Here is a 22,967-nt window from a genome sequence, read left to right on the forward strand (position 1 = left end):
TGTACCCACAAAATACTTCGAGACTTCTGAATGCTTTCACTTAAAGGGGCAATATTCTGGATATTGTCTACCACCTGATTGTTTTAATAAATTACTTTAATTCACATCCAATCTATTTTTAAAAACAAATGAAATTAGTCTGAGTCACATATTTGTATATTTCAGCACAAACTACAATACATCTACAACACACAGAGACCAACACTCAAATATTCTCACCATTGGGTTGAACAGGCAGCCAAGGTGTGTGTGTTGGGGAAAAAGACGAACCAGACAGGAGCAAATAGCAAGATAATCCCCAGCAGAGTAATAAACATTATTAATAAGGAATTGCAATAATAATAAAAGACATTCTCAAAGCTCCAAATTACACAATGAAAATTAAATGTTGATGTTAACATTTTAAAAAAATGTATATAAAACATATTCCCTGTGCAGTATACACATTTTGTTGTGTTTACATCTATACACAAAATTCATTTAAATGTTGAATTTATACAGCCCATTAAACACAAAGAGTATTTTCACAGTGGCCTCAGGTAGGCACTCTTGGTGAACAAAATATACAAAAAAGAAATAGAAAGAGGGTTGTACTGCCATTAACCCACATACAAGAAGACAGATGTTCATAATGAATGTGAAGTCTTATATAAATCATTATTTATGAGTGAATGAAGATAAACATACCATTCAAATATTAGTTATCCTGCCTCTGCCACATAAGGGTCAATCCTATAGTCCTTATCCAAAAATCAGTGGGAATTTTTCCTGGGTAAAAATGGGTCATAGGCCTCAAATATGTATTGCATACATTTGCTATAGACAAAAAATGTTTTGAACATGTCCCTAATATTGCCATGAATAATTTGCTAACCTTAGTTTTCTAACTGACAGAGTTTTTCAGAGCATTAAGCATTACCTAAAAACAGGAGCTCTCAAGGAAATACAGTGGAAATTGGAGCAGGTTAAGCAAGAAAATATTCAAGTAATAGCTGCAAGGAAGACTTATAACAATACTTTATATTTATGAGAATCATCTTTAAGATTAAGATCATGGAGGGATAGACCTGTACAATTTAATTAACTCCACTAGATAGATTATAGGAGTAGGATAATTTCTTCTAATAATACAGAAAAAAGAAACAGTGCAAGGCAATTTTATGTTACATTTTATTGAGACATTATTACCATTTAATGAACTAGGTAAGTTTTAAGGCCCTATGTTAAAAATTAATTGTCAAAAATATGTCAGTGGTTCTGTTTTACGAAACATTAACGTTAATTCACCTTGTGCTTCTAGCTAAGCAACATCTAACTCAATCAGCCCAATGCTATTTTTGTTTATATCTAGAATAAAAAATCATGGTTAAAAATTAATTGTCAAAAATATGTCAATGGTTCTGTTTTACGAAACATTAACGTTAATTCACCTTGTGCTTCTAGCTAAGCAACATCTAACTCAATCAGCCCAATGCTATTTTTGTTTATATCTAGAATAAAAAATCATGGTCAAGCAAATAAAGTGCTGCTCTGTGTCATACAGATATTTCACATGCATATATATATTTCTCCATGCAGATTTTTCAAGAGCACTAATTTTTTTTGTCAGTCGAGAGGCTCATTATTATATGACATTGTCCTGTTGTTCCTCCATAACAGCAGCAAAAGAAAAGTGTTAACTTTAATAAACACACTAGACTTTCCATGATGTCAATTCTTCTATGTTCTATAGCTTCCTAAACTACTAGCAGATCAAGATAATGGCAAGTATTTGTAAGGAAATATTAAAGAAAACATTCAGAACCAAATGCCTGAGTCTTGGTCACTAAAACTATACTGCCAAAGAGATGTTGTAAAGTTATGTCCTTCATAAAAAGTTCAAGAGATGGATGGATGGGGGAATGAGATCAAATTTCTCCAAGTGTGAATATAATAACTGAATTCTTGTTTTCTGTTAACCAAATAGGAAACTATAGAGATTTATAATAGCTCAGCATAGCGTACAGTGATACAAGGGTAATTCAGGGACCAAATCTCAACCGCACACAGATTTAGTAAAGGAAGCCCGGACATCTACACTGCAATTAAACAATCCTTTACCCCAAATCCTGCAAGCCTGAGTTAGTAGGCATGGACCAGCCATGGGTTTTTAATTGCACCATAGACATACCCTAAGTGAAGTAGTGACCCCTCACCTGGACAGGACTTCTAGCTAAACTTGCTTCAACTCTTGTACCTCTTATCCTCCAAGAGGGTATGAGACATCAGGGCTCTGAATATATCACAATCACAGCTCTCAACATAAGGAGGCATACATAGTCAACAGAACCAAGGGGAGGATCTTTGTGCTTATCGTGTCCATCTTTTGATCCACTACTTTGGCTAGGAAGACTAGCATCATGCTAGTACTCCAAAAGATACCACTAGGCAGTTCAAGTTGTAGCAATGGAGAAAAGAAGTGTAGGTAGACGGCTGGTTCAAAAAACTTTGAAATCTTGGATGACTACTAATGAAAGGCACCCCGTCTAAAATTAATCCTGTGCCTGCTGATAGAGAGCAAAGGACTGGATAACAGACTGTAATAACACTGTAATAACTCTCTTCCAAATCCGTTATAAAATTCTGATTTTCCCTTCAAAGTCTCTCTGACAATCACATATTGTAGCAGGGTGCTGGTGCAAAAGCACCTAATTAGCCGCTGCCCAGTCAGCTCCAATCAGGGGAAACAGATTGGGGCTGATGGAAAAGGCCTGATGCTGGCCTGAGGATTGGCAACAACTGCTAGCCTGACAAGCCAAGGGCTATAAAGGCTGGGAGGGAGCCAGAAGGCTGGGGGGCAGCCAGGGAGAAGTCAGGGAGGGAACTGGAGGCCTCCTTGCTGATGGCTGACTCTGCCTGTAAAAGAGGTTGAATAATCCTGTAAAGCTTGTAAATAGATAAACACTGGTGGTGGGATAACTATAGGTAAATAAAGACATGGGTGTTGCACAACCCTGAAGCCTCTCTGAGACTTACTGGGGGCAGCAAGCGGGCCCCAGGAAGAGAGGCAGGTCATGGACCCTGTTACACATATGTACAGGCTGCATGTAAAGTGGTGGTGAAGCGGAGGAAGGAATATGGACGTACTGCTGCCTATCCCTAACAACTTGCTTTATAATAAACTTTCCACTTCTTTTATTATACTAGGTGTAAAGTGTATCAGCAGCAAGGGCTTATTTACTATTTGTCAGAGTGCTGAACACCGAGTACATGGGGAGCCTCATTCAAAGTCACTTCCAGCACAAGAGGAAAGGCAAAACTGAAAAAAGGAAAGTCTTTATTTTGTGAAAAGCAAAGGTACACAGGGCCCAATATTACAAGATATTGACTGCCTCCTGTGAGGTGTTGCACACCCTCAACTATCAGGTGATTTCCATGGGAGTTGAGCATCTTGCAGGATCAGTGTTTAAATTAGAGCTCTATAAGAAAAAAATCTGCATATAGTTTAATTTTCAGTGGAAAGGAAAAAAGATCAGTGCTTTTGAAATTGATATCCAAGGCAAATCTAAACACTACTATTTCTGAATTTTCTTAGCCTTTCAAATGAGATAAGACAGTTAAAATGCCCCAACCAGCACTTCCACTGCAAACTTTTTACTGCATTCATAACTTCAAGGCAAAAATTTCCACTGAACTGAAATCTGGTAGACAATTTCTCAGCAGAGGAGGAAACACATTTGTCCTAAACATTAATGTAGGGGGAACAAAACAGTTTAAGAATTTGTACATGTGAATGAATACAAGTACCAAAACATTTTTAGTGCATTCTAATACTTCTACAATCTAGTATTGAGTGAGACATATCACATTTTTCCACACGCGGCTGTTCACATAGTAAGCAGCTGTCATTTAAACAAACAAACAAATGGATGAAACAAAACAAAACTGAACATTTACAAGATTAACGCTCTGGTCTAAAGGCTGCCGTTCAAATGAGTTTATATATGTGTTGTCTGTACTATCTTTTGCTTTTTCCAGTAAAGTCAACAATGTTAATGTGTTTTCAAATGAAGGAGATATTTGTGTTTAAAAAATAGTTCCCATGTCACGGTCAATATATAACAACCCTTTCATAAGATGTTTTTCAGCTACACTGTGAAACCAATGGAATGCAACAGCTAAAACCTCCATCACTGTGAATTCAATGGCTTTCGATACCTAACACTTAAACCAAACCCTTAAGACAAAACACTGAGAAAAGCCAGCTGACCCTTTACACTATTTTTTCTTTTAAACTACTCACGTAGACTGCGTAAATAATTCACAGAAAATATAGCATAGGGGAGATTGTTTGTTTATTGTGAATGGTTTTCCAATAGCTTAATATTTTTCTCGTTTATTCATTATTTGAAATTATTCACTGCATAGTTAGGCAAATGACTCTCGCTGTGGAGAGTAGGCATGTGAAATTCATTGCAAATGGTCAATATACTACATATGAGGTGTGTTAGCTGATTTTGATTCGGCACACATATGACTCAGTATTGTTTCTTTTCCCCAAGTGGATGAGTTTAGCTCTAAGAATTAAGTGAGATACTCCTGTGAACAAATTCATAATTTGCTTTCTATTTTCTAATATTCATGTATAATGTGCTGTTCCCTATAACATCCAGGCCAGTAAAGTCATCTTCCAGAACATTTGCACAGCAAACACAAAAGTGCACGAACACAGTAAAAAAACATGAAAAAATTCAACCAAATATGGTGATAAATATTCACTGTTCATCCAACTCTGCTCCAAAGGAACACAACTACTATACCACCTCGGCACATAAAATATCTATGGTGCCCTTATGCATAGCAAAGTAATGGCTACGTAAAATGCTAAAGGCTTTTAAATAGTTAGTGACCAGCTTTTTCTGGTCTTGACCCTCTACAAATTTCTGTCCAAACAGAGAGAGCTTGAGGCCTTTTTGTAAACAAACAAATAAAAAGGCCCTGTTAGCGGAGAAGAATACTTAGACCTACCTGGACTGCATATCTTGCTGTGTTTTGGATTGGCTGATTTCAGCGGGAGGGGAAGAATGAGAGACGTGCTGTTGTAACTCTGCCAAAGACTGGTAGTATTGTTGCTGATGGTACTGCTGCTGTTTGTACCGAGACAAACTGAAAAACAGTCCTAAAATGGCTTTCAAATTTCCATTCCTTATTTCTATAAAAAAGAAGTGAAAACACCAGGGTTAGACTCTCACTTTTGTATGTGTAGGTGTGTATATTTGTGTGTGTCTATATACACCTATAGATATACGTGTGTATGTGTATTCAAGCATCATATTAGGTATCACTATTGCTTAATTGCATTGTTATTGCAGTTACTGCTTAATTATCAGTCATTACTTCTTATGCAGCATCTCCATTACTGGAGAACTGCAGGCATGGTAGCAGATTGTTCTTAACACTGTACTACCCATCTGTCTTTATAATGCTGCCATGATTAGACATGAACCGATATGAACACAAACACAGGTAGAATTCCTAATGCAATACAGCCCTCAAGAGCTCAAGTGATCTGCAATGAACGTGAAATCAATATATTCCCTCTGCCTAAAATCAGTACAAAGACTTGTGAGAGGTATAGGGGACAGGAGTACAGTTGCTAAAGAAGTTATTTATATTTCTTAATCAAAATTCTCCCAGTCCAACGTTTAAAATAAAACAATTCTACTTGTGGTTATATGCAAACAGGTTTGATTAAAAGGTAGTTAAAATATCTTTAAAGAAAAAAATCTCACAGAATAAAGGCCAAAGTAGTTGAGAGACATTTGAAAACTAGCCAGTTACTAATCAATTTGGGGTCATCACAGGCACAGCACTCTGATAGACCCTCTGTGCAAAATCTGCAGGAATGACTGTATCTGAGCTGGCTATGCTGTCCGACTGGAGAGATCAAGCGTTTGAGAGGATTTAGCCCCATATCTCCATTTTCCAGCCATTGTCCATACCTCTAGAGAATGTGAATTGGACAAAACAGTAAACCCCAAGACATACTGCATCAAAACTGCAATTAATAATCCTCACACAAAGGTGGTTGCAATCCTCTTTCCTTCAAATTCAGAATTTAATTTTACACCTCTACTGTAATTGCTCCTAATGTCTGGCCTTTTTTTTTTCATTTCTACCAGGAAATACAGTATATTGTATGTGCTTTATTATTATTTATATTTTGGTTATGTGCTACAGATTGTCCACATACAGGAAGACATTGTCTCAACTCTGAAGAACCTACCACCTAAAAGGAGAAGGAATATTCAAATGGTGGGTGACAGAGAACCTAGCAATACATATACACACCTTTTACATCTATATATATTTTGAGGGGGGTTATATAAATACATATCCGCTCTATTTGGTTGTCCCCCACCCCATCTTCCCATTGTTAGTTGACCAAATTCTAGTATGCACTGTGGATGTATAATGTATTGTGGAAAGATCTGATGGAGGAAAGGTAGTGGCCTTCTAGGTCACTTCAGAGACACTGTCCCTGCCTAGGAATCAGCACGGAGAACAGGTGAAGAAGGCTGTGGGAGAAGCAGATGAGCGGACATTCCAGACTGGCACTGCCAGCACAAAGGAAGTAGAAAGTGGAGCAAAGTCAAGAGCAGATAAGTAGGAACCGACAGTACTGAGAAACTAAATCGTCTTGCAAGGACGTTTTGGAGATTCTAGTTCCTCTCTCTGTTTGTGCTCCAGTAAAATTCCAGGTGATCATACATGTGTTGGACTGGTATGCCAATCCTACTGCACACAGCATGAAGGCAGATTACCTGCAGATTTCTATATACCGACCTCTATCAAATAGCTTTAGAGAATCCTCTCACAAATTAAAAACAGAAGACTTGGAACTGCAGATTACCATATATGAGCCAGCTTTTTCATAGCAGAACCAGGTGCTTAGGATTTCTCAGAAGCTTTTCTAATGTTTCTTTTATATTATTTTTAGCTTTTCATTTCACATTCTAATATTGAATGAAAAAGACTGAAGAACCATTTCTTTTTTTTTAACGGTTCAAATATTCCTCTGTCTACACTGCCACCAACATAACTAAGATGATCCCCGGTAGCTTCCTCCTGTCTCACATTCCTCACTCTCTACTTTTGTTGTTTCTTGACTGAGATTAAGTACTGAGTAAACAATGTTATTCCCATGTTATAAATGATCCCAGTGTCAAGAAAGTAGCCTCAGGGGAAAAAAGCATTATTTAAAGAAATTATCTGGAGCACGTGGGTCTGCTCAAAACCTCACAGTCAATTTACTTTGGTGCTTCACTTCTTATGAAAGGTTTTCATCAAACCTACAAATTTTAACAATGCCTAATCTAAATTGTTCAATACCTTATCTTGCAAAAGAGTATCTCAGGCTAGATTTCTATTATTCCTGCAAATATAGATGTATTAAAGTGCAGGAGCTTTATAGCACTTTTTAATGAATTTTTTAGAACAGAATTTATATAAGCATTTTCACAGTCATATCCTTAGCAAACTATTTTTTTTCTCTTTAAGAAGGAATAATTCAGCTACTAGCACATACATGAATGTGTTGGCAAAACATAGCAGCCAACTTACATTTGTTCCATTAAACAATAGCAAACACCGCCATGTACATTAGAGCCTATTTTAATGAGAGGAAAATTTGAACAGAACACTATGAAAATTGCGATAAGATCTTCAACTTCCCATGGAACCACCAGAGCTGTACAGAACACTTCCTACATGTTATGTTCTTTTAGGAAGCCATGACTTTTGAAGTCAGACTGGGCTCATTGTTCAGGTAAGTGTGCGCCATTAAGAAAACAAGAGTGAAACAACGTTTTTTAAGAACATTCTTCCAAAAGACAACCTCACTGATGACATTTAAAGCATAATTCTTATTTAAAATTATTTTCTGTGCTTGATATTGGTTTGTTTATTGGTCATTTTATAGCAACAGACTAATTTTTGTGACTTGAAATGATTAATAAAAGAAGAATCTTCTCTTTGAAAGATCAAACTCTATCTGTTTTTAAGCTAAACACACCCACTCATCTACCACTTCCATCTTAAACCATATTTACATTTACTTCTAAAGCAGGATATGATCAGTTTTGAACTTTATCTTTTATCAGTTTGATGAGACCAACAGCTTTTCACAAGTTTCTGTAGAAAGGAAGAATCTGTATGTCAAAATGAGCTACTAGGCCATGAGTAATATGACTAATTATTTCTTATCATTTCCAGAAATATTTTTTTGCAAAACCATTTCCTTTAACAGAAAATGATTAATCATAGTCCCCAGTCCTCCCCTCCTAATAAATTCTCCCTGACAGTTGCCAACTTATTTTCAGATTACACCTGATGCAATACTGAATAATGATGTGATCATCTTGTCTCCCCCTTAGATAATCAGATTAAATAACTTTATAAGTAAAATTGCTGGCAGCATCATAGTTAATTTTTTTCCCAATAGAAAGTGAAAGTTAAAAAATAATGAACTGCTAAAAACAGGGTGCCCGAAAATATGTGTGGCTAGCTGCGTACTTTATAATGCATGGGTTCTGGAAAAAACTCAGAGAGAGAAAACAATTATTTTTATTACCATACTTTCAGAAGTTGCTAAGAAGTTGCTAAGATTCTCCGACCACTGAAGGACCCAAAAGCATTTTTTAGATAACGTATATATTCACACTTGAAAAAAAAAATTACCTTTTGCTGCTACTGTTTTATTCTTTATTATCCTTTGGGTTCTCCAGTGGTGATTGTACAATACAGTTTTGAAAATTAGTTCTGTTCAGTATCTCCTTTTTCAAGTGTCAGATCAGGTGGCAGCTGGCTGTGAAACCCTTTCTTAGATATTAGGTTTTACTGCTCCTGTGACTGTTTGCAACATGCGCTGATGAATAACCCACCATTCACCAAAGCCTATTACAAGAAACAGACTTACTAGTTTATAAAATCCAGATAACCAGCTTTAAACATAAATATTCTGACAAACGAGTGCAAGAGTCTCTTAAAAGTTCAAGTTGCATTTATTAAGGAAAAATGGATGAATTACATTTCTCTTTTCCTTAATTACCTCTCCTAAAGAGGAACGGTGGGACTACATTTAGTTCGTGCTGAAGAAATAAACTTAAGGGAGTCAACCTTCTGCTCTGGTAAATCTGGAGTAAATTCACTGAACTCAATAGTCTCAAAGGATTCACTCCAACTTTACACTAGTGTGACTGCGAGCACAATATTGCCCAAGGATTTGTAACCTTACTTTTATACTCAAAGTTCGTGTCATCAGCTTTCTTTGGAAGGAACTTTGTGCCTTATTTTTTTTTATCATCATTATTATTTATGGTTTCAACAGAACACAAAATTGCCAGGAGAGAATTTAGATGTTTTCTAATACAAAATAAATATTTTATAGTGAAACACCAAAAACTAATAAGGACACAACAGCACTGAAAATAAAGAAAGAGGGACAATGTTACCAAAAATCTACAGAAATGAAGACATAATGACAATACAGTATATGTCATTTTAGAGCTTCTCCATTTTGCTGTATACTGACTTAAGCAGGACAAAAATGCCAGTGCATTATGTAATCAAAGAGAAGGGTATATCCGTGACTTTGCCTTTCAAGTATTGCTAGATTCAGTTAGCATAATTTTTCTTTAAATGAATCCTTCAGTGATCCCAGTGGACAGTCTCTCATTAGAGCATTTAATTCAGCATCACAGTTTTATAATATAGGATATAAATTATTGGCTTATGACAGCCACAGGGAATGTCCTATATAGGATAGCCAAATAAATAATCAAAATGCAGTGGTTATAGAACTCTAGATGATAATGCAATATTTGTAATGTGTTTCCTACTCTAATAGAGAGTGAAATCCTGTTGTTACTGACATCAGTGGGAGTTTTGCCATTGACTTAATGGGGCCAGAATTTCACCCAGAACCTCTGTATACTGACACCCTGCTCCTGCGCTACTTGAGCACTGAAAACTCCCACTGGCTTAAATAACAGTCTTGGAAATACTGGATCAAACCCTTCTTTCTTTAAAATAGCTAGGTAAGCCATCTGTCTGCTGCAAACAGTGAGACTATTTCATCAATAAAATGTATTTTTGTAATATTTAAAAAACAGACATAATTGCATTAAAATACGAATTTCAAAAAAAAAGAAGACTGAGATGTGTACTCACCATTTTAAGAAGAATTAGGTTTCAAAGACTGATAAAGTCTTTAAAAAATATTTCTGTTTTTAACATTGTACTTTTAATAGGCTATAAGTACCGACAGTGTGTTATCCAAACAAAGCAGAAGGTATAGATGCAGGAGTGAATTTCAGTGTGTATTGATCATTGTTATTAAACAAAGAGTAGAATTAAGAAGGGGTTTTCATCTAAAACATGCTACAGCATGGTGTAGATATGATATACTAGCCTTTAAATAAATGATTGTTTTTTCTCTCATTTGATAGTGTAAAACACCATGGATTTCCTATCCAAATTATACTTCACAATAAATTCAATTTGTAAAGTACTTTGAGAGCCTCAGATGAAAGGCATTATATAAATGCTAAGTATTCTTGTTAACAGATGGAAAGATATAATAGAGAATAGATGATATCTTCACAAAATAGGTAATACTCTGAATTAAGGCAGTAACTTCCCCTAATCAGACAACTGAGTAATAATGTGACAAAGACACCATATGCTGTACTTTTGTGCACACTTACATAGCAATGTTACTGTTCTACTAAGATCCTATTGAGATGGCGATAGTGAGAAATAAGAAGTCTCGGTTAATTTTAATATGGAACAAAAGATCTCATTCAAAGATTTCTTGCTGGCTACCTTTTAGAAAGAAACACTATTGCATTTGCCAGCTCTGATAAAGGAGTACTCAGCCTTCTATCTTTCAGTAAATTGTGCTAAAGCAAAACTGAACAATTAGCAAATCTTGCAAAGTACGGATCACCCTCACCGTTCACTGAAGTCAAAGGGCATTCAGGGTACTCAGCACCTTGCAAGAGTGCTCAACCCCTTTCACGGTTAAACCTTTATTCATCATACTAATTCCGTTTTAGTATCATTTGTATTTAGAATGCAAGCATAGCACATTAATGAAGCTAAAAGTTGGACGACTAGGCTTAACTTAACATGTTAAAGATAAACATACATAAATAGTAGTACATCAGACTGTACGTTGAGGGTTATAATACAATAAAAATGGATACTACTAGATATTAATATGTATAGAATTAGCATCTCTTCCTAATGGTCCCATCACTGTTCCATTTTATACATACCACACACACAAATATTTACTAGATTTGGGCCTGCTCTTAAAAATGTTTGTTCATATGAATATCTTTACTCAAGTGAGTCATCTTCACTGGGACTAATTACATGGGCAAAGGCACTTGCTTGCATATTTGTAGGATCCAATCCAATATACTTTATGTATGAATATATAAAAATGTACATCTGGAAATCCCTGTAGCTATAAATCATTGGGGGGAAAGGAAAAGGAACCAAAATACAGAAAAGTAAATTACTCATTTAAATTATTGCCCCAATTTTCATATACATATTGAATTTTCTGATTTAATTTTTAATTAAACTGGAAAGGAAGTTTAAACCATGTCTGTCTCTCCCCCTGTCTCTATATGCATATGTGTGTGTGTGTGTATTTCAATGCAATTCAATGCAGCTTCAGAATGGTGTTTAGTTGCAAGTAATCTGTATTAAGAAAATTAGTTTTCAGAAAGGAATTCCATTATCTGTGTTGATGATGTATTTTTCTTACCTTCAGCAGAAAGACCTTGAACATTTACTCCTCTGGCTGCCAGAAAGCTAAGGCAGACATCAACATTCTCAATCTGCAATATGAACAGAAATAACAAGCAATTTAAGGCTATTTTACAAAATGTAATAGAGTGAGAATGCAGAGAGGGGAGAAAAAGGGAATGAATACTTTACATTCATCACATACTACAGCTCTTTTCCAGAGTTTAACAAGAATGATTACCGCTAATTGGAGCATTGCTATAAAGCTTTCATTGTCCACTTTGGTGCTTAAAAACAATTCATAAAGGCCCGATCCAGAATGGCATGCTGACAGATCAGCAACCCACCTACTTAACATAAAACTGGATTTTGTACACTACAAATAAGCAGCAATGAAAGCATCCATAGAGGATTAAACACTACACGTGTGTCTGGAGATGTGGGAGACTGCCTTAATGAAAGAATGTGAGCAAAAACATTCAACAAGTGTGCCAAAGAAGGTATTTGTCTGGGATGAAGTGTAATTTTGAGAAAATGATGATGTCACAGCAATGAGTCCTCGTTTGGTTTTTCTTAATATTTTTTTAAAAACTCATCTATTAGTATATTTTATGTTAAAGTTTCTCTAAAATATACTTCCTCAGTAAAGGTCATCAGGATGGTGACTGCCATGGTTGGTCCAGCACATTGCACAGATACCAAGCACAGCTGTAGATGACAGGAAAAGAAGCATAGAGCAAGAGCAATATAAGGATGACAATTCTGCCTGTAAAATGAGTAATCCCAGAATAAATGTAATGACTTTTTCTTAATAGGTTAGGAAAATGGAAAGTTCCAAACAGTGTTTCTGTGAGTCACCATCCTTGGTTGTTGTGGTCCTGTATTTTGTTTGTTTGTTTGTTTTATATTTCATAAATCTTGAAACATTAAACAACACATTTTAAGTTAATAACTTGGCACGCAAAGATTTGATGTGTCTAGTTAAATTTCTATCAAAAATGGGCAAAATGACATGTTGCCAGTGTCTTCTGCAGATTGGCTTTACTTTAAGTTTTCAACTAAAAAAGCTGATGAAGACTGCATAGATAAAAGAAAAGGTTTAACCTATTTAAAATATCTATTGTTCACATCATCTAATTGTAAAGCATATTAAAAAATGATTCACCCTCGTCTTAATATACAAACCTGTAGGTAAACTGGTAAATGCAATGAATTTTGTTTTCTTTGAACAGGCATCATTTGCACATTCACACATTTTACAATAAGATTTATTGGCACTTTTCTATCCACAAAGCATACGGGGGATAAATTATTAGCTGATTAAAAGGTGCTTAGCCTGGAGGTTATCTTTTTTTCCCAGGCTGGAACAACACTTTTCACCTGAATAGCAGTGCAAATAAATAAGGAGGAAGCCCTTCAATTATTCTGCATATCTCCTATGACTGCAGCTCTCCTTCTACTATTTGAAAATAATATTTTATAAAATGAACAGAAACTTTCTGTTTACTTTCAAGAAGTGCACATTGAAGAAATATTCTCTAAAACCTACACAGAGAGTCTCTTTTAACACATGGGCAACGTTTTTAAAGGTGAGAGCATGTGCGAAAAATGCTTCATGCAAAACAAATTACACTAAGCTAAGGCTGCAGAAAACAAAGATTGATAACGTAAGTTCCTTACGGATTGATCAAACAGTTTTCAGGAGCTACTAGGGTATATAGGGAGTGATGAATAATCTCTTTCCTCGTCCCCTTTTTTCTGCAAATAAATATAAATAATATGCTAGCTAACACTTTTTAAAATAAATATATTTACACTAGATCTGGTGTAACTACAATGAAGTCAATGGAATTACTCTTTGTTTACACCACTGTAAAATCAGAATATGGCCATTATTTCTGCCATTTTCTAAGATGTTAATGGAATTTACTTGGGATCATTTGGCATCATAGAAAGCAAAAACAAACTGGGTAATTTAGGGCCCAATCCTGAAAACAATTGAACGTGAGTATCTTTACCCCGGGCATAACTTTTGTGCAGGAAGAGGCCCTTAAACAATATAATTTGCATTCCTTATGCAAAAATAGCTTGATGGGAAATTCTGCTTTATCAGGGAATTTAACACAAATCAAGATCTGCCTAGAGATGAATGATAAAAAAGTTGAGTTCGTCTTTCAACTTTCAGCGCAAACACTGAACTACTTGAAAGAAGGCAAATTTTACCCAAATAGAAAATCCTGGAGATTAAATTGGAAAAAAAAAAAAAAAAAAGGACTGAGATTGAATATTCAGCAACACCTACCTACAAAAAATTAAATCAAGGTTTCTTGACACACTTTATGATGTTACCGAGACATATTTCATAGCAATCGTATGCCCTTTATAGTGGAATCAGGAGACTGTGGCTATAAAAATCTGAACTAATTTATTGGGAACATTTGCAGCCTCTGTTACTTAATGTGTCTTAGTTATTTTTATGTGGTGTGTATATATAGTTGGGAGACTAAGCGTATTTCATAAATATAATAGCCCTAATGGTAGTTTTTAAAAGTGTGATTATGGTCAAAAAAGAAACTATAAAAATATCACCTAATTACTTCATATGTCTACTCCCTACAGCCTGTGTCTTGCATGCCACATCTGTTAAACTTACTGTACAGCTAAAGAAGTAAAATGTAAATTCCATTTTGCTTCTGAGTCCTCAACAGAACTGTAAACTACAATTCCAGAACCATTAGTGTAGGTGATAGCATATGAAGCAATAAGAACACAGCCTGGCTTTCAGACAATAGGCTGTCATTTCAGGGTAAGTCTTATAGTCAATTATTGTTTTGACTTGCAAATTGAGCAAGTTTGATACGGGGGAGTCATTGATGAAGAATAAATCAGAAGCCCTTAAATGTAATTTTTACAGTCAGTTTTCTGACAGTAATTGCATTTTAATACAAGTTTAGAGAATGGTTAGAAGATTGAGTAAGCCACTGGTTAATACATTCTTGGAGTCCTCACTTCCTTTCTCTTCCAATCTAGAAAAGTTTGTTTTAAAGTATTCCATTTTTAACCTTTCAGTATATCCATAAACATTACTTTAATTGCCTTCTTCTTGCCTTGGCTAACCACAATTATTCTTTGAACTGACACCCCAACAGCCCCAAACACTTTTTATTCAAATGTACAAACAGATGAGAATAATTTTGCAATTACAAAAGTTCTAAGAGACCTCAACCAACTTCCACTCCTCAATGCTGTTTCAATCAAGAGTGGTATGGATCTCTGAACACCATGTTTATTTAAGTAGCGGGTGACATGGTTAAAATAGGCTGGGACACAGCTTTACTTCACACCAAGAGTGGAAAGTAGCACTCTATCTGCTTATGCCTCAGGGAGTGCACTCTTTGCATTGTGACAAACAGGATACATGTCATGTAGATCTGACACAGACACCACAGACACCTGATCTACAAACTTTTTGTGCCCTGTTTCCTTTTCAGAAAATACTTTAACCCTAACTGTTAAGAAGGATGATGTTCCTCATTAGCAGAACAAATATAATTAAAGTTATTGAGCAGTCTAGCTGAACAGAACCTAGGGTTCCCAACTGTCTAATCACACAAACCCAAACACCCTTTTCCCCACCCCCTACCCCGCCCCAAGGCCCCGTCCTGCCCCACCCATTCTCTGAGGCCCTGCCCCACTCACTCCACCCCCCTCCCCCGTTCTTTCCATCCCTCACTCTCTCCCACCCTCACTCACTTTCACCTGGCTAGGGCAGGGAGCTGGGGTGTGGGAGAGGGTGCGGGCTCTGGGCTGGAGCCAAGGGGTTCGGAATGTGGGAAGGAGCTCCGAGTTCAGCCTGGGGCAGGTGGTTGGGATGCAGGAAGGGGTTCAAGCTCTGGGAGGGAGTTTGGGTGCTGAAGGGGGCTCAGATTGGGGCAGTAGGTTGCGGTGCAGGAGGGAGTGAGGGGTGCAGGTTCTGGGGGGGAGTTTGGGTGCAGGGGGCGGCTCTGGGCTGGGGCAGGGGGTTGGGGTGCAGGAGGAGGTGAGGGCTCTGGCCTGGCGACACTTAGCTCAAGTGGCTCCCAGTCGGCAGCACAGTGGCGCTAAGGCAGGGTCCCTGCCTGCCCTGGCTCCGCATCACTCCCGGAAGTGGCAGACAAGACGTCCCTGTGGCCCCTGGGTGGAGGGGCTGAGGGGCCAAACAGCTCTGCACATTGCCTCTGCCCACAGGCACTGCCCCCACAGCTCCCATTGGCCGCGGTTCTCAGAGTGAAGGCAGTCCACAGAGACCTCCTGGGCCCCTCAGCCAGGGGCTGCAGGGATGTGCCGGCCATTTCCAGAAATGGCTTGTGGCCACAGCAGGCAGGGAGCCTGCCTTAGCCCCGCTGTGCCACCAGACATTTTGCAGCCTAAAATCTCCCGGTTTGGCTTCAGTAGCCTCCGGGAGATAGAGCCCGATTCCAGGAGACTCCTGGCGAAACCGGGAGGGTTGGCAACCCTAACAGAACCAGTTCAGGAAAGCAAAGTTCTCCAGGTTTACAGGTAGGCATACTGATTTCCACAGGAACACCAAACATGGGCCCAATTCTATCAACAGAGGTGTACATATAAATGTGTGCAGGATCAGGCTACCGGTGAGCAACTTTGCACTGTTGTTGCTAATTCCCAAAGTGTTGCTCAGCCCGTTTTATAAAAATAATACATTTTTGTCACTTCACAACCATAACCGTTTTTTAAACAGAGATTTTGGTTTCGGAATCCCACAGTAATGGCTCATCATATTATACGATCTTCACATTCAGGTAGTCTATATGCTAAACAGTATTTTCAATCATTACTTCAGATTTTATCACATCATTTACAAAACATAGCTCTTATTAAAAGCCAGGGATGAATAGATAACCACACAATAAATCTTTCATTGCCCATATATTAGATAGATGCAAACACACACACGTAGCTAGCCATACCAAAATCTATTGCTACCAATGAGTCTGTATGCTTGACAATGAAATTAATTTTCAGAGTGACCAAAAGTTTCTGTAATAATATAATTCTTCTTTCTTAAATTCAACAATATTTGGGGCTGATTTTGAGACCTGGCTCCAATTTTGCAGACACACATAAACTCAGGGAAAATGTCTGTAATTTAGAAACCAACCCGCTCTATGATCACAATCAGATAGCAGGGTCTAAATGATATTGCATTTAATGGAGCCTGCAAAGTTGTTCCCACAAACTGGTAGGCTGCTTCTAACAATCAGGTCTTTTATCTTTATATTTTTAAAAATTGCTTATCAAAAATACATGCTTTTATTTTTGTTTGTAGTCTTTAAAAAATACCAAATGTCAAGGCTTACTGTGGATATTTGATCCAACCAAGTCCCCACATCTAAATACCACCCAAAATTTAGGGGGTTGATCATTCAGATACAGATCTTTTGTAGTTAGGACCCATCCATCTCTAAGAAATACACAGTAATACCACAAATACGATACACCTAATTATTATGTATAATACTAAAGAAGATATGTATTAAAATCTGCTGTAACAAATAAAGCACTGTAGATATGAATTGTTTTTTTTATGGGAAGCATTGTGGCATTTTAGTACTCTATATAGAGATCTCAAACTTCATTGCACCATGACCTCCTTCTTGACAACAAAAATGATTATACAACCCCAGGAGTGGGGACCAAAACCTGAGCCTGCCCGAGCCCCACCACCCCGGAAAGGGGGGGTTAAAGCCAAAATCTGAGCTCTGTCACCCAGGCAGTGGGGCTCGAGCTTTGGGTTTGGCCCAAAGCAGTGGTTTCGGGCTTTGGCCCTGGGCCCCAGCAAGTCTAATGCCTGCCCTGGTGACCCCATTATAATGGGGTCGTGACCCACTTTGGGGTCCCAACCCACAGTTTGAGAACCGCTGCTCTATAGAAATAAATAACTACAGCAGACACGTCTCCACAAATGAATGAGAATACCTAATACCAGCAGTTAGTAGATTTATGGGAATAGCTCATTTGTGGGATTGAAACTCTTCAGTGACTCACCATATAGAATATGTCTATTTATTATGATTGTTTTTGCTAAGACTAGCTTTCATCTCCTTTGGTTGGCAGACAATACTTTCTCCACTTCCAAGTTTAAATTGAACTGCAAGGTACTCATAAGACAAATAATAATGACTAATAAAGCAGTATATTTGTCTATATTCATATGAAGCGCTGATAAATCTCTGCATTTAATTGGTATGCCTTCTTCTGAAGCTCACAGCAGACAGACAAAAATCTGCAAAGTTTCCTTACCTTAAAAGAACATGCACAAAGAATGTGATTACTGCCTATATGCCTGTATCTGTTAAACAGCCATGCTATGTACTGGATTCCTCAAAGTGAAGTATGAAGGTGTCTTTGTAAATATAGCATCTTCTTGTTTAATACAGATCTGCTCCCTGTGTATATTTCCAAATTTTATCTGTTTATTTAGTGATATAAGTAGATTTTTATTTCTTTTATTTCTGATAGCCAACACATCTTTGGAGATTGAGCTGGGTTCTGTTCTGATTCACGTATTGAGCTCCAATTGCAGCACAGCTAAAGGAAATTAAGTCATAAAGGTATAGCTACTTAAAGGATTTATCTGTAGAAACTTTATTATAGGTGTTATGCATGAGAAGGGTGAACAAAGCTTGACTTACAGGTTTCTCATTGAGTTCACAGGGCGAGCAGCTAGAAAAAAATTTTGACTTGCAAACTGAGAAAAATTTGTTCTGGCAGTTACTGAAACTAACTAACCATGGAATGCCACATATACTTTCCGTAATACAAACACACTTCAAAAGAAGGATGTAAAAGACGTATTGTGGAATTCTGTATATTTTGGGCCACAGTGATTCCATTTCTAATGTGCTTTGCTTACAAATAAAGTTTTTTGTTTGTTTTACATATCCCACCATATAAACCTGAGCTCTGAAAGTCAGGTTTGGTTCTTTCCCTCTTATAGATCATTATCACTAATAAAAGTCATACAGGTCAAATGTCACACTCATAAGCAACCTTACAAATTAAACCTCCAGGTATAACTAATGCAAAAATAGCAAACTATTCTGCTGCTGTTAAACAAGACGGAATAGCATACAGCTCATTCTCATTTAAGTTCTGTAGTGCTGACAGGTCTGGCATGCAGTAAAAATTTAGCTAGTCACTAGAATATGATACTCTGAATATACACAAGGAACAGATCTCTTGAGAAAGAAGATACCATTTTTAACAGCCTCCTTTCAGTAAAACAGATTATTAGGAAGGGGAACGTTTAGCCAGAATATCATGAAAGCACCTGACTGACATGTATTAGCTTGTGAAACTGTCTACCAGAAGAACACAAGAAGGCCCAACACTTGGCATTTCACATTAGATTGGACAAAACTGTAATAAATATGCAACTGGAAAAATCCTGCATTGGAAGGGAGATAGACTACTAGAAGATCAAACAGATCAGACTCTGGAGTCAGTTCTGTGATCATCATTTAAAATACCTAATACATTGTATTATAGGAGATACACAACTTCATTATGGGATGAATCTATTTCTTCTTGTGTCACGTCTGTCACTACTTAACTATAAAATTTTTAATAAGTTCATAATAAAGTTTTAGGGCTCTGACAGCTTACCTGAATATATTCTAATGACACAGCTCCCTTTAAAAGGACAGAGCAATGCTTTCTAATGTTAGCTACCAGAAGTAGAGTGATAGGAATGTGAAATGGTCTTTCTTAATGTATTCACTGAAGAGCACCACCCTACTGCATCAGAGAGGCTAGTAAGGAATGTACCCAATACAGACCCAGCCTTTAGGTTTTTCTATAGCAGCTGTTATTATTGTATCCAAATATAGCGCAGAATTCTGTAGCGATCACCCAAAGCATAACAGTATCGCTACTATCTATTGTGGACCATTACAGAACTATTTTTATTAAAACAAGGGAATAGTGTCTGATGCGGATCTGCCTGACTGAGAAATAAGAGTACAAAGCTCAAAAGTTACACAATTAAACTATAATTCTATTCGTTTTCAATCAGAAATATGCACAGGGTCCTCTCCTACTGCATGAATCCCTGTATCCTGTACATTCATTATAGCCCCAATGCTTGAAGCAGTGAGCCCTGGAAAGAACAGGAAAATATTTCAAGGGTGGGGATGGCCTATTTTGTAATCACCACTTAAATTGGACAGTGCAACATCACTTTTGGCTAGGTCACATATACACTCACATACATACACACAGTTATTCTCTTTTTTGGCCTAGCCCACTTTAAGCCATTCTGGAGTATTCGAAAACAGTATCTTTGCTCACTTTTTTTTTTCCATTGGCTCATATACTGCACACATCTGTGTCTTGCTGGCAATGCATTTGTGGTGTGGGAAACATCCACATTTTTAGTTTGCCTTATAACTTTGTTCCTTTTAGGAGCCTTTTTTCAGCATGTTTCCCTATTTTGCAAACTTAAGTTTCACTAACATGCAGAATACTTATTTTAAATGTGTAAAATTTAATTATAAAGGTATTATAAAGAAAATTATAAAGGTACAGTCATAAAGAGAAAAGTATTAGCAATTCTGTATTCACATTTTTTATCAGAGATTAGAATAATCAACAGCAGACCAAATACACCACACAGGTGACATACGAGTCTGAAGGCTTTTAACACCATATAGTTTTCCCAGCTATTACAACTACATGAGCTAAATAAACTACCCAGAGCTCTAGTATTTTTCTCCATTAAGGTAGTGATGGTGAGGGGACACTGAAGTAGCACAGTAAACAAGCTACAGAAGAAAACACTGTGTGCTATTCCAACTACATTGTGTGTGCATGTGCACACACACACATGTTATGGTTTTGCCAGTATGAGTTTTGGGCCTGATTCTCGGTTACACCCAATTTATCCCAGTCAACAGAGTCACATTGGTATAATGGAATGGAAAATCAGCCCAAGTTTTTTTCTTTTATCTGTCCATCCTTATGCGCCAGACTTTCCACTCAACTCAGGTTGCATTTAGGCACCTATATAACATGGCCTGATTTTCAAAACAGCTCAGGACTGAGACGTTCCTTTTGTTCTGGATGTGAAAACAGGGTGTTCAGCTCTTTTGAAAGTTTGCCAAGTCCTTTTATAGAAATCTGGAAAGTGTAAGGCAACTTAAATATAGGGGTCACACCCATTCCCCATACAATACAGCTGTTTCTCTTCTTGAAAATGTACATTAAGTGTAAATAACCAGGAATTATTGGAAATCATTAAAATGATTGGCCTCGTCTTTCTTAAAAGTTACGAAGAGTTAGGTACTCCATTTCCTCTGATAGTGTTGGTGCTTTCACCAATTTTTCACAGGAACTATGTCCCTATGGTTCATTTATTTACCAAAAAGGTGTAAAATATTTATATAGTATCTGGTATTTTTATTATTAATTTATTTATGGTAGCTCCCACTATGTGCTAGGTGCTTTCCACACATTCAAGAAGGGCTGGTCCCTGCTGTAACAAGTATTTTTACTCCATCTCTTTTCCATATTAAGTCATAAGATAAGGAGTAAAGCTCAGGAACTTCAGGACACAACATGGACTGGATTTCTGATCCTCTTTCTTACAGGTGTTACAGTACATCTAACTGGCTGGGTGCTTTTTGATACTGTATAGTGTACACTTGTTTAACAGGCATAAAAGATCTGAAAGTGAGCTAGTTTCAAATTGGTGAAAATGACTAATTTCATGCTGATCTCACTTCTTCAAAATGAGTGTTCTTATCAACATAGCACAATGGAAGAACGTTTTAGATTCCCAAACAAAACTTCTTGAATTGCTTTTGCTTTCATCCATGTCCACTATAAAAAAGTACATGCCTAATTTAATCAAGTTTATTACCAAAATCAGTAAATACTTCCAAATATGAACTCATGGGGGAAAAAAAAAACCTATCCAAAGCCTTGAATCTGTCCTGAAGTTATAAAAAACCTACTCTGTTCCCACGGAGGAATCTTCAGGTACCTTGATTACTGGGTCCAGTATCTGTATGCCAAGGGAAACTTCTAAGCATGGATTTTCCTATGCTGAGCAGCCTCTGCAGCACTGTTGCCTTTGCCTAGGACTGTGCGGAGCACTCTCCATGGAAATATGGATTCATGCTATTGAGGGGTGGGGTTGGTGACTGGTCAAGGTTGGACACACACCAAAGTCCAGTAAAAATTGCAAAAATATAGGGAAAGATTAGAATAGATTATTAGAAGATTTAAAATAATCTAATTCCTTAGTCAAGGGTTCCATTTCCAATGGCTCCCCAATAATGTTATTTTGATATTAAATGTATTTTTGCAATTTTGCTGGAAGACAATGTTGAGTCTGAGTGGGTGATGTACATCTTTTAGCAGCTGTTGTTGGTTCTACTGGGAGATTTAAGTTGGTTCTGCTTACTCACTGGTGCAGGTGGCCTGTTACCTCACCCGGATATAAGGGACATAGGAGAATCATTCTATGGAAATTATAATACTTTTCTGGATGTTAGGTATAGCCTATTGACATTCCCTGTTCCCTAATAAAGTCTTTATTTACTGACGGAATAATTAAGTAAGCATTTAATGAAAATACTTAGCATTAAACTACCCAAGTAAAGTCAACCCAAAAGTCTGTTCCAATTTCAACCAGGGCCTTTCAACAAAAAAAACATCTACACAAATTAAAAATAAAGTTATTGGAGGCATTTGGGGGAGAAAATTCCCCTTAGAGAATAATAACTACTGGTATGTGGAAGGTCTCGCAGGCAAAATTTTTGAGGAAATGATGCTGGAGTTATTTAAAACCCACATACCTTCCACTTCCATCTCCAACAGATATTAAAAAGAAATATGTGACCCAAATTCATCCACCTTACACTTCGAAAGCAAAATTTTAACAGTGACCCCAGCAATGTTAAAGCAAATTAACTCCCCAAATACTTGGACCGTGCAACAGGCAGATGTACTGATCTGTTCATACAAGAATGTAAAAGGTCACTTGGAAGGTTAGAGCGTGAGTTGTATGAAGCACAACATTCTCTGCTTAGATCTTCACAGTACAGCAGAAACATGTTTATCCAATCTAACTAGGACCAGGACCAGACTGAATAATCAACAATTCA

General features: G+C 37.1%; 1 protein-coding gene across 2 annotated transcripts in view; it reads right to left on the reverse strand.

Moving 5' to 3' along the window:
- Positions 1-22,967, reverse strand: part of NAV3 (neuron navigator 3) — a 358,104-nt gene that overhangs the window by 211,522 nt on the left and 123,615 nt on the right. For both annotated transcript variants that reach the window (XM_077832689.1, XM_077832681.1), the window contains exons 4-5: positions 11,819-11,891; positions 5,008-5,191 (exon numbers count right to left, since the gene is read on the reverse strand). In XM_077832689.1, the coding sequence (XP_077688815.1) occupies positions 5,008-5,191; positions 11,819-11,891 (257 nt within the window). The remainder of the gene's footprint in view (positions 1-5,007; positions 5,192-11,818; positions 11,892-22,967) is intronic.

The sequence above is a fragment of the Eretmochelys imbricata genome, chromosome 1 (assembly GCF_965152235.1).
Source record: "Eretmochelys imbricata isolate rEreImb1 chromosome 1, rEreImb1.hap1, whole genome shotgun sequence".
Classification (NCBI taxonomy): domain Eukaryota; kingdom Metazoa; phylum Chordata; order Testudines; family Cheloniidae; genus Eretmochelys; species Eretmochelys imbricata.